This window comes from Lytechinus pictus, chromosome 8 (genome assembly GCF_037042905.1).
Source record: "Lytechinus pictus isolate F3 Inbred chromosome 8, Lp3.0, whole genome shotgun sequence".
Taxonomy (NCBI): domain Eukaryota; kingdom Metazoa; phylum Echinodermata; class Echinoidea; order Temnopleuroida; family Toxopneustidae; genus Lytechinus; species Lytechinus pictus.
The window spans coordinates 13,545,289-13,558,834 of NC_087252.1; the positions used below are offsets into that span (position 1 = coordinate 13,545,289).

Here is a 13,546-nt window from a genome sequence, read left to right on the forward strand (position 1 = left end):
ATAAGGCGGAGAGGAGTGTAAGGCTTGTGCATCTTGGGTTGTCCGTTATCATGGACCAAGACGTATACGAGGACAAGATCGAAGACATTCTCCAAGACGAGAACACCTACTCCGGCCAACGAAAGGAAAATCAACCAACAACTACTGACCCTACACCGATCCGACGCACTACCCAAGGCACTCTACTTTCAACTCAGATCTTCTTCAGCCAAGTCACCTATTCTATTCGGACAACCCAAGATACACAAGCCTAACACCCCTCTCCGCCCTATCATCTCTACCCGCAGGCCACCCTGCTACAACACAGCACGCCATCTCGCCAACATCCTCCAGCCACTCGTAGGCCAAACCCAGCACCACGTCACCAACTCCAAGCACTTCATTGACGTCATCTCCAAGACCAAGATCCAGCCCTCCGACACACTCATCAGCTTTGACGTCGTCTCTCTCTTCACCAGCGTACCTGTAGACCAAGCATGCGACATCATCAAGCAACGCCTCATCTCCGACCCAGACCTCACATCCAGAACCAATCTCACACCAGACCAGATCCACGACCTCCTCCTCACCTGTCTTTACCCCAACTCCTTCAAATGGCGCAACAACTTCTACAAAAAACTACATGTAAAGGAGCAGCCATGGGATCACCTCTCTCATCAATCATCGCTAACAGCTTATGGAACATTTCGAGCACCAAGCACTCAAGACTGCCGACAAACCTCCGTCACTCTGGCTCCGCTACGTCGACGACACCTTTGTCATCTGGCCGCACAGCACACCTGACCTTCACCAGTTCCTTAACCACCTCAACCACCAGCATCCCCGGAATAAAGTTCACCATGGAGACACAATGCGACAACTCAATTCCTTTTCTAGACGTTCTCATCACCAAGACACCATCAGAATTCCCGTCTCACCAGGTGTACCGGAAACCCACCCACACCGACCGCTACCTCAACTTCCACTCGCACCACCACCCATCCGTCCACCAATCAGTCGCCGACACTCTCATCAGACGAGCCCACCAACTCAGCGATAAGGCACACCTTCAGCAGGAACTCAAACACGTCACCCATGCACTCACCACGATCAACCAATACCCCAGGATAAGGATCAACACTCAACCTTCCCGCCACCAACTCAGCACCAACAGCACCGAAACCCCATCCAAAACCAAGCCTATCGCCACCATAGTACTTCCCTACATCGGCAAGACTTCACACCGACTACAACGTATCCTCCACTCTGCCAACATTCTCGTCAGACACCAATCCTCTCGCAAGCTACACTCCATCCTTCACTCTTACAAGGACAAGCACCCATCCAACAAGCAACCAGGCGTCTACAAGATCCCCTGCGACTGCGGCAAAGTCTACATCGGGGAAACCGGCCGAGACTTCGACATCAGACTCAGGGAACACAAGACCCACCACCGACGCAGCGACTGGGACAGATCTGCCATCGTCAAGCACGCACAACACGAAAATCACCGCATAGACTGGGACAAGAGCCACCTAATCACCAACATCCGTCACTGGAATACCAGAAGGGTTAGGGAAGCTATCGAGATACACTAACACAACACTGTACCTCAAGACCCTGGCCTCCACATCAACAGCATCTGGCACCCAATCCTACCAACCAATCCACAACCAACTCCACAAGCAACCCGCCGTTCACCGTCACTCTACCAAGCCAACCTACCCAGCACAACAGTCCACCTAACCAACCAGCGACTTCGCCGACGCACACACCACCGCCATCCACACCTTGTTATAACCTCCGCCGATGAATCAACACAACATCCGTATACCAGGCCACCCACTTACTCCCGCCAAAGCCTACCCGACGTGTCCGCCGAACAACACGCACAGAACGCCACCACTGGTCTATCTACTACGCCGCCGACACTCACACGCCGCCGCAACTCACCCCGCCGTCTACACATCGCGTCCGCATACCAACGCCCACTCGTTTCCCGCCAAAACCGCCGACCCACGCACAGAGCGCCACCTACGAACTCGGCCCGCCGTGACCGCTGGCCAAGCGCTTTCCTCCACGTCCGCACGTACTCCACATATACCGCCGCACGCCGAGCGAACACTCACTCCTGAAGACGGACAGTCAACCTGCCCGGAACGTCGAGTCTCTCTACTGCTTCTACTCGCCGACTCAAGCCAGCATCTCCTCATTCATCCTACTACTCAAGTTGTTTTCAACTCATCAATCTCTTTTGGTTTAAAGTCCTTTTCAGGACTACATTCAAGAAAGATTACTCAAATTTCCAAATTACAAATTTCCACTTTCTCGCCTATCTATTTATTTTTCTTCTTCTATCCACTGTTTCTATAATACTCCACATGGTGTACCGTAAACCACATCAGCGATTGTACATGCCACCATGCAAACCTTCAAACACTATCATACTGGTTATGTTTTGTTTGACTATTAGGTGCCATACTTTTTGAGTAGGCCTAAAGGTTTTAAACTGATGGAAAATTATTTAAAAAGATGGAAATAAAGGGTCAGGGTGGGTGCTCTTCAAAGCCTTTAGTGAGTATTAGAAGAGGAAAATTAATTTAAAAAAAAATTACCATTGTAAAAGGCATCCGCACAAATTAACTCTTATCATATATACTCTTACCTTTCAAGGCTTGGTATTAACCGATCAAAATATTTTTTCAGCTTAGGGTATTTCAGTGTGTCACATTATGTTTACAGTGTTGTCTCAATGTTTGCAGTTCATTTACGGTGTATTTGAAATGTGTTTACGGCGTGTTCATTGTGTGTTTGATGTGCGTTCATTGTATTTACGGTATTTTCATTGTGTTAACAGTGTGTTCATTGTGGACACAGCGTGTTTTTAGTGTGTTCATTATGTTTACAGTGTGTTCATTGTGTTCACAGTGTGTTCATTGTGTTAAAAGTGTGCTCATTGTGTTTGCAGTGTGTTTATTGTGTTCACAGTGTGTTCATTGTGTTCACAGCGTGTTTTCAATGTGTTCATTGTGTTTACAGTGGTGTTCATTGTGTTCAGTGTGTTTGCAGTGTGTTAGTAGTGTGTTGATTGTCTTCACATTGTAATCATTGCGTTCACAGTGTATTAACAGGGTGTTCATTGTGTTTTCAGTGTGTTCATTGTGTACACAGTGTGTTCATTGTGTTCATTGTGCTCACAGTGTGTTCATTGTGTTCAGTGTGTTCATTATGTTCACAGTATGTTTGCAGTGTGTTGATTGTGTTCACAGTATGTTGATTGTGTTCACAGTGTATTTAAAGTGTGGTCATTGTGTTTACAGTGTATTCATTGTGTTCACTGTGTTTGCAGTGTGTTGTATTCACAGCGTATTTTCAATGTGTTGATTGTGTTCAGTGAGTTTGCAGAGTGTTGATTGTGTTCAGTGTGTTCATTGTGTTCACATTGTGTTCATTGTGATCACAGTGTGTTTAGTGTGTTCACAGTGTGTTCATTGTGTTCTCAGCGCGTTTTCAGTGTGTTCATTGTGTTCGCAGTGTGTTCATTGTGTTCACAGTGTGTTCATTGTGTTCACAATGTGTTCATTGTGTTCACAGTGTGTTCATTGTGTTCAAAGTGTGTTTGCAGTGTGTTCATTGTGTTCACAGTGTGTTCATTATATTTGCAGTTTGTTCGCAGAATGGAAACTTGATCTGAACTAACCTTCAGTGTGATTGACATGTTAACATATTTATTCCGCACTGTGGACAAAATGTGTTACACTGCGTTCTTTCCAGCGGGGATATCATTTAGTGGTTGCCTGACTTGGTAAAAATTAATATTCCTGATCTCACAAGGAAGTCCTACCTGCACCTTCTCGTGGTGAAGAGTGTTAAGATATCATGATCCGTCACGTGACATCAGACATCTGATGAAATTTGTTAGAATAAATCAAGGGGACCATCTTAGCGTCTCAAAATGACGTTTCGCTGCTTCAAAAATATTTCTTGTGATTTCAAAATCGAAAGAGTAATTATGAAGCAAAATTTGTAAGGTTATTCCATTTCAAGTCTATCTCATAACGAAACGCACTTGTCCCAACTCAATATGAGTAACGTTGATGGCAACATGAATTCATGATATCAACCAACGTAGGAGGGCGCTTTATTTTCAGAGTAATTGATAAGAGAGACACACAGAGAGAGATAGTGAACAAAGAAATAGAAAACATATGAATATTATTGATCAGATCACAGTAGGGGGGGTCTATGATAAGCAGAACTGTCAATCTCAATGAGAAATATCCTATTTTTTAACTCTCTTTATCGTATTTTCAAACTGAAAATATTATTCGTATGACACACTGCATATTCTTACTGAAATTAACATTAAAGGGCTTACTCAATTATATCTTCTCTCTTGTAAATTGTATTTCTTCAAATAGATTTTTTTTACAGTACAGAGTACATCAGGGTGTATGATACTGAGGGCGAATGTCTGTGTTGATATGAAATAAAGTAAAACATGTGTATCAAAGGATCATTCGTACAAGTTTAAAAATCCTATTTCAATTGGACATTTCCCTCAATGAATTATACAACTTAGGAGCTCTGGAAGGGTAATCTGTTAATATAAATTGGGAATGTAAGCTCATTTAAAGAAATATAAGCTTCCAGGGTTAAAAAAGGCATAAAGTTATTATACATAAAATAAAAAGTGGAAGGGCATTGGATCATTCATAAACTCTCTTGATTTTTTGAGAAATTGTCATGTCTAAAGCGTTTTCAAATGCCGTTCTGTATTTTCCTATAATTGTCAATAAGGGCATATAATTTTGGTACTACACTCGACAGTCTTGCATTTTTTTCTAAAATTAATTTTGAAGTAGAGTTATTAAGTCATTAACATCAACTGAAAGAAGGAAACAGGAATCAATTTCTTCATTCAACATTTTCAAATATATCTTTTAATAATCATCTTTAAGATAATAATACTTAAACCGAGAAAAAAAAACAATTTTAGAGCAAATTGCAGCTTACCATCAATGTAGTGATTCAAGCTACATGCAGCACCATATATACACGATACAAGGGTGTCACCAGACTATTTGAATGGATGGGTGAGCAAGGTGACCTTACTTCGACATCATTTTTGTTTCGTGAAAAAATATGGATATTATAATAGTTACATAGCCAAGCACTTTCTATTCAATCCTTTTTTTGTTATTTTGCAATTCTTTATATTTCAATCAACTTTTTTCCCATTTTAATTGATTTTTTATTCCAGTTACTTGAAAATCACAAGAGCGGTTGCCTTATACACTCCTCCCCCATCTGTGATAAGAATTCAGTTGAAATACAGTAAGAATATTGAATTTGATAAATAATTCTTTTGAGTGGGCTAATCTAGATGAGAATGAACATAAATTATGCGAATAATTTTTGGTTCAACTTCGTGGGATATGTTTTAGCCCACACTACATTGTAATTAGATATATAAGGTAATATAAGAGTATTATACAGAGTTAAACGATTTTTTGGGGGCAAAAAGAAGTTGAGTTTGCGGATGATAAAACATTTGTGGAAATTTTGTTTGTGATATGGTATTTCCATGAAAGTTTTTCATTAATTATGACACCTACAAATTTTAAATGAGTTACACGTTTAATAATATGACTGTTCATTTTTATGTGTTTGTAGTCGAACAAATATCGGCGGCTCGCATTACTTGCTCACATGTATTCGTTCAATACAATTGCTGCTTTTCAGTAGGTACATGTATATGCATCATATTAAGTGGGTTAAATCGTAAAGATATGGAAAATATCACTATTCATACTATCTTAATAATGGCATTATTGTATTTATAGACTAATTAGCATCAGCGTGAGCTGAATTATGCAAAGCTTTTAAATATAACATCACACGAAAAATTAAATACAGCAATACTTTTCATATGTTCAGAGAAAAAAAAAGTTTATTTCATTAGATGAAAAATAAAAAAATATTACAAAAGATTATGTATAAAGCATAAAAAAAATATAAAATCAATAATACTTTACGGGGGCAATATGAATGCCCCTGAAAAGACAGTTTCAGCAGAATATTTCAAATAATTATAAATGATTATACTTAAATTCTTCTTCTACAAGGCAGCAAACATCGCCAAATTACAGGCCCTTCATTAAGTTATGTATATGGTAACCAATCAACAATCAACAACAATAACATGGTATGAACAAGCAAGAATACCTTGCATGTGTTTTCCTTCAGCAAGAAATTTACCCACACTGTATTGCACTCAACCCAGGTAAGGTGAATGGATACCCGGTATTAAGAAATTCCTCGAATGCTTGAGCGCCTGCATGGCCGATTAGCTTCAGCCGAGGTAACAATAACTATGATACCAAGCGAGTAGAGTATATTAATAAAGTATTACTAAAGTAGCTGCGCTGTATAAATGGCCCATATTATTATATACACAAGCCATGCAAGAGCATAGAAATGTAGGCACGTTTGATTATATTCAATCAATGATTATCATTGAGCGCTTAAATGAATATGTGAATCTAATTTTGATCGAAAAATATTATACTGCAAACAACAGAGCATGAAATAAGAACATAATAATATGTATGAAAGCCACATACCGTAGAAATGAATGAGTAAGTGATTAGCACAAGTCACAAAAGCTATATTTGGGGTTTTCTTAAGTGGGCTTACACGGTGGTTGCTCAAGATATATAGCAAAAATTGATACATGATTGTCTACATTGATGTCAATCGCGCAAAGTGCACAAAGTCAAGCGATTTTTTAAATGTTTAGCCGTTTGTTCCCGTTAAATTCAAAAGCACATCTTGGGAAGATAACATAAAGTTTGCATTGTGTTTAGTATAGGTAAAGTTTTGAAAGTTCGATAGAAGTTGGTTCCATACTAGAATTCCCGAAGTAAAATCACTGTGTCTATGTATGTACATTCTCAACATATGTAAACCTAATGTGATCCTTCCATCATGCCTTGTACCACGATAATGTTGCGTGCTTACACAATGTACATTATGTAGTTTTTCTAATTTATGTTGGTACAAACGTCATGTCTAAATCTGTACATCGTTATGCACATCAAAATTTGATAACGGTCTTAAAACATATTTAGCCCTAACTTGGATCATTAAGCAAATCTTTCAATTTGAAATTCAAAGATACAAGAAATTCTTCTCAACTTCATTCGTCTGTATGATACATAGTTCACACTGTCGTGAGATCATGAATTCGACACCACAAGTGAGCTTTCGTAACTTTTTAAACTGTTCAATTTCTATATTTCAACCATAGAGCTATAGCTCTATGTTTCAACGATCAATACGATTGCCACGACTGATCTGATACGATCTGATACGATCATTACGATTACTTCACGATTAAGTACGCCGTTACTAGGATACTGGTAAGTGGTAAGAAACAGATATAGTTAGTCATGACAGCTATCCCAACAGGATCCATTGCCCTCGCTCAGTAGAGGGCGCCATTAAAGAATGTAATATCGTGCAACCGGATCGTTTCGTCCCGCGACGTCGCGACGTCTGTCCGGATCAATCATAATAATGGGTAAGTTCTTGAGCTGTCTTTGTGTTTAGAGGTGTGGTTATATCCTTGTTACTTACTATTTGTTGTTGTGTGTATAGATATTCAGGCTTATTTATTAGGCTGATTTTGTAGTTGTATGTCGCATTATAGACCTATGTATATATGTAAATATGGAGGGGAAAAAGAGTAAAAAAAGAAACGCATTTATATCTGGAGATTCTATTGGGAATTTCATGTAGATACCATTTCTTTCCTCTTCTGTTATATATTTTTTACTCGGGTTTTTAATAAACCGAAGATATGGAGAAGGAGCGCTTAAAAATGCTTTCGAAAGACACATTATCAAAACCAATTAACTAACACCCACATCCATGAAAGGAAAACACAAGCACGAGCACTAACTGTTAAATCTAACAAACGATGTTTATTAAACAAAATACTCAAAAGATTTCAATACTCCACAACGCCTTTTCTCGGTGAATCTATATCTCACACACAGTGCAATTAATAGCAAAATCGAATGACAAGAGCTGTCCAGGGGAGGGTGGAATCCATCTGGCTTTGCCTGGCCGAAATCATCGGATATCGATGGATAGCGCCACCTATCCACTTTTGATATATTCCTATTATTTTGTGCAATAAAAGATAGTCTCTTTTATTGCACTATACAGTCTGGTTTTCTATCCCCTTTCCTTTCGAGGCCTCCATCACTTTCAAGCTCCAAGCTTAAGATGGAGGTCTCCCACATTTCTATATATATATGTTCAGTAATTAAAGAAAATGTATATATATAGATATAATTTCACAGTACAGTTGATATTTTATAATGATTTATGTGCATTATTCATTATGTTTAAAAAAATATTTGCCTATTATGTAATATTGAACAAAATATTATACTTGTATATTCTTTGTTTTTGTTTTGAAATGTGGAAATAAAATAAATCAAATCAAAATCAAATCAAACCAATTGTAGAAAGATCACGGTAATCATGATAATCACTGCAAAACATGCGTGGCGTGTAACAACCGATAAAGTCGCAGCAACGCATAATGTCGCAGGGTGCAACTTTATGCGATATGATCGTCCAACGTATAATGTCGCACTTTGCATTCATACATTCATTCTTCAGTTTGCGTAGCTCTTATGATATGTGTTTTTTTATTATTCGCTTTAGCTGCATATTATTGAAATCTTATCTTTGCATGATTTCGGATTATGTCACTGTTCCGATACAATTTGCCTGCTATGTCTATTACAGTGTAATTTGATTTGTGTTTTTTACATCTGCAATTATTATCATTTTGTTTCATATTTCCTTAATCATGTATGTATGAATGTTATTTGAATGAATAATAAAGACTACTACAAAACAAAACACTGCGACAATATGCTTTGGTGTGACATCATGTGTTCACTATGCGTTGCTGGGACATTGTCGGTTGTAACAGAGCCTAGGCTTAACTTGTCATAATAGCCCAAAGTAAACTTCAATGACTACCAATAACCAACATTTTGACAAGGCTCAGTGGACATTATGAATGACTATTTCGCCATTAGGTGGCCATAAACAAGTCTGCTTTGCAGCTCTTGACTGTTTGTAAAGATTATACGCTGATTAATAACGCGGAATAGGATCTGATGCGAATAGATTACACTCAAGAGCTGCAAAGCAGCGAATCACAGAGCGCAGCGAGGAAGACAGTAGTCTCAGTCGCCGCCCGTTGAGCTTGTCAGAAGGTTGGTTATTAGTAGGGATTAAAAGCGACTTTGGGCTAATAGGACATTGTACGTTGTCAATGAAAATGATTAGTCTAAATGAAGCCTCTCAACAAGAAATGGGTCAAGTTCCAGCTCTCTAGCTTTTGATCGCGCGCGACAGTGAGGGCAGTGTAATCCTCTTTGAAGGCGCTTTACAAAAATTATAAAGTACCCACGAATTCCCAGCCGATCGGGTGTCATTTTCTAATGCCTTAATTGTTCCCACTTTCGCCGTTCGCCCCACGACTGAAACGGAAATATTAATCGTGTTATAATCGCAGTGATCGTGTCACATCGTATCAGATTAGTCGTGGCAATCGATCGTACTGATCGCAGAAAACATATGAATGGGTGATTTCAAGTCCGGTGTTGTCATTGGTGTTAGTGTTGGTGTTGAAATTTGGATTGCTTCCCCTAGCTCCAAAACTTATTCAGAGTTTGTAAAACTGATCCAGACCACATTATTGACATCTCAACAACTAGTGAGTGACTTTTTAGGAAGCATCTTCATTCTATGTTTGGTGTTATAATCGTGTAAAAATTGACCTAACATCAACACCAAAATGTCAACACCGGACTTGAAATCACCCAATGTTTCAAACATTATCGCGATTAGTTACTGCAGGTAAATCGTGATGTTCGTAACGGATCACACGAGCGTGGGAACACGTTGGTATTAGTAATGCTTATATCATTTTCGTTTTAATTCATGCAAGATAAAAGAGCAATGTACATAGAAGTGCCATGGTCAAGGGCCGTGCCGGGAATCGAAGCCCGGACTGTCACTGTTTGATTAGTATCGATGACACGGAATGATCGGTTGTTTTGATCGTAGTTAGTCATGATAGCAATCCATACAGGATTAATATTCCTAGCCCAGTAGAGTGTGCCATTAAAGAATGCAATATCGTGCCATCGGATCATTTCGTCCCAACGTCTGTCTGGATCGATCATATAATGGGTAAGTCCTTGAGCTGTCTTTGTGTTTAGAGGTGTGGTGATATCCTTGTAGAAAGACCGTCCCGTTCTGTAATCACTGAAAATCATGCGTGGCGGAGATCCTGAATAAAACAATGAGGATATATATTATCTCAAAGCATGATAATGATTCTATTCCACACTTGTATAGCCTTATGATCAGGGTCCCGTCTCGCAAATACTTATGATTGATCTGATCAACCTATTTACCTATTTAGGTCGGGAGTTCAAACCCCGGCCGCGTCAGGCCAAAAGACGTAAAAAGATGGGAGTTGCTGCTACCCTGTTTGGTCTTCACCATTAAAGGTATGGGGCCTCGTAGGTCTGGCGCTGTACAGTGGCTGTCAGGCCCATGGTTACTTGGGAATGCAAATTACGTCGATGCTATTCGTAATGAAGAGTCCAGCAACGAAAGCGCTCAACAGCGCCCTCTAAAATCCCAGGAGTGTATAGATTTATGATTTCTTAAATAGAGTCTTATTTGACGAGTTCCCTTGTCCTGCATCAAACCAATAATTATATGACGCATATCTATGCTACCGAGTTGATTATGGGAATCTATTTCCTGTATGCCTATCATGCCTCTGCATTATTATATTGCTCAATAGATATCCATTGCACTTTTTACTGTTTTATGAGCTACATTTTTTTTTCCTTAACGTGCAATACTTACGACTATGATCAAGGCTTAATCCTGTGACTGATGTGATATTAGGATTTTGATACACAATCGTTACACCAATTCCAGAAAGAGGTGAGCGTTGTATGACGCCATTTCTCATTGACCAATATATGAATCTGCATAAAAGGGAATAAGTGTAATCTCTTATGGTTTATCAATTATTAATGATCTGCGAAATATGTGATTCCGATAGATGCCCTATTTGTGAACATGCTGTCAGTTTGATTTCATTCCGATAAGATTCTATTGCTTTCCAATTTCAAATGTTTAAAGTATACACACAAAGAAAATTCACAAAAGTGATGATTATAGACAAATTATATATGAATGGAAAGGTCTTGTCTTTTTATACACAAATATGTCACTAAAAAGTCTTATCGATGTCGTGGAAATGCAAGAAATGAAATTATTAGAGACCATTCTAAGCCCCCCAGCCGCCCCCCAGACCGACAGTTCACGCAGTGAAAACAGTCGAGAATAATGACGTCACACAATAATCGAGCTCATCATCCCTCTGTGCATAATACACTGAATCACCTTACTGACCTCTTCAATATCTTCCGAATTTACCGTTTTCTTCATGTAATGTGACATCCGAATTCTGTTTTCGACAACTTCAGACTATAAGGGAACCAGAACTGTGTTATTTTTCCCGTTTTTTATTGAATTGTGAACTGGAAAGATCGATTTTGTCCACTCGACAGTCTTCGTTGTGTTGCTCTACTAACTATTGAAAAACTCCAAGCTGCACGGTCCCATTCACTTGCTCCCGATGCATGTTGCAGGCTACGCTGTTTGATCCAGTCAAAAGTCAAGGTAAGCATGTTTGGAAACTGTACTTGTTCTGACGATGCATTCAGGTCAGATGACAGATACAGATCTGATATAAGTTTAGAATCATGCATTTTGGCATAACTACTATTAAAATTAAAAAGTTTTTATTTTAGAAATAATGTTTTTGTACAATTCCACCCAAGGCAAGGGTTCATTACATGCCGCCACGCACAGAAAAATCAAGCCATAGAAGTCGTGTGTTGTGGACCCAAGAAGTGAGATCCCAGACGCCTCCAGGCTAAGCACGCGCGACCCACTAGTTAGAAATCCACTGCCAAACGCGGTTCGTGGTGCGGGGTTAGTATACTTAATACGTGTGAGTGGCACAATTCCAGCAGATTTTTTCTTCAGATTTCTAAAACTGGTCAGGACTCAGGCAGGCAATTAAATTATTTAGGAGCACTGAGTGGTATGGACCATGGCTGAAAATCTGCTGTTTCAGAGGAATGTTTAAGTTTTTATTATACACAGAATTATATCACCATGATGCCGATGTCATGAAGCCAGACAAATTTTCAGCAGTGATTACCCTGATTCCTGGCCAAAATCACTCACACGTATTGCGAGGTTAGTATTAGTATACTACTAGTACGTATTGCGAGGTTAGTATTAGTATACTAACCACGAACCGCGTTTGGCAGTGGATTTCTAACTAGTGGGTCGCGCGTGCTGGGATCTCACTTCTTGGGTCCACGACTTCTATTGCTTGAATTTTCTGTGCGCGGCGGCATGTAATGAACCCTTGGGTGGGCCAAAATTAGAGTCTGGTGTTTCTTTCTGATTAGAGTGTTGCTGCATATATGTATGCGTAATGCCTTCAACAATGAAGATAAATGCAATCTTTGTAATGACACAGAGACTCAGAGAGCACCGTACCTCAAGTGATGTTCGTGTAGTCTCCACTTCACTACTGGAGTACTGCTACAGCCTACACTACGCTACACACTTACCCGGGTAGGTGTGGCGTACATGTACGGTAGTGTAGCGGTAGTGAAGTGGAGTGGGGCCTACACAAACATTACTTGAGCCAGCACCAGTGTTCTGAGTGGAACTTTTCAGGTGTCTAAACCTACTATCATTTGTTGTTGACCGGGAATTACATGCCACCGCACGTCATCAATCATCACGATAATTAAATTCATACTTTGATTTGATTATTTAAACTATTTCTTTTTTTCTCTCTTCTACACACAGATCTGCACAATTGCTAACTCTGGTGACTTCTGGTCTCTGCTTGCTACCTCAATCTGGGAGATTCCATCATGTCCTTTTACTATGATTTGGATATAGCCATTTTTTTCTTCACTCTTTCCAGGACCTACGGTTTGCAAGTTGTGGAATGATAATGATACAAAAGAAAAAATTTCTTTATCAATCTTGGAAACAATTTTGAGCACAGTTTTGGAGAGAACTAAGAAATTTTACTCGGACAGGAATACAGCTTGTCAAAAATAATAACACACAATTTAAAACGAAAGAACAATTTTAATGTTACTAGGGCATTTTGCGAGAAATGTTATACTCAATCACACGTCCCAAATCAAGGGAAAGTCCTTTGATTAAACATGTAGTTGAATTGCGATTGCAACTCGACCTTATTACGCTTGAATTTGAATTTAAGACTTACGCTTGATTTGCAATTGAACATAAGTTTCTTGCAGTGCCCCATAATTATGTTTTGTTATCAGATATTTAACATGCTGATTTTTCTCGAAAGGTATAATATATTTGTCCTTTTAAACGGTAT

The 13,546-nt window shown here is 39.3% G+C and overlaps 1 protein-coding gene across 1 annotated transcript; it reads left to right on the forward strand.

Annotated features, from left to right (window-relative positions):
* Nucleotides 1-839: 839 nt before the first annotated feature.
* On the forward strand, nt 840-1,577 carry LOC135155215 (uncharacterized). The gene has a single exon (XM_064104113.1). The coding sequence runs from the start codon at nt 840-842 to the stop codon at nt 1,575-1,577; it is 738 nt and encodes a 245-aa protein (XP_063960183.1).
* Nucleotides 1,578-13,546: the final 11,969 nt, after the last annotated feature.

Coding starts and splice junctions, on each gene's coding strand:
- LOC135155215 (XM_064104113.1), top strand. CDS start 840: ATGGAGACACAATGCGACAACTCAATTCCTTTTCTAGACGTTCTCATC.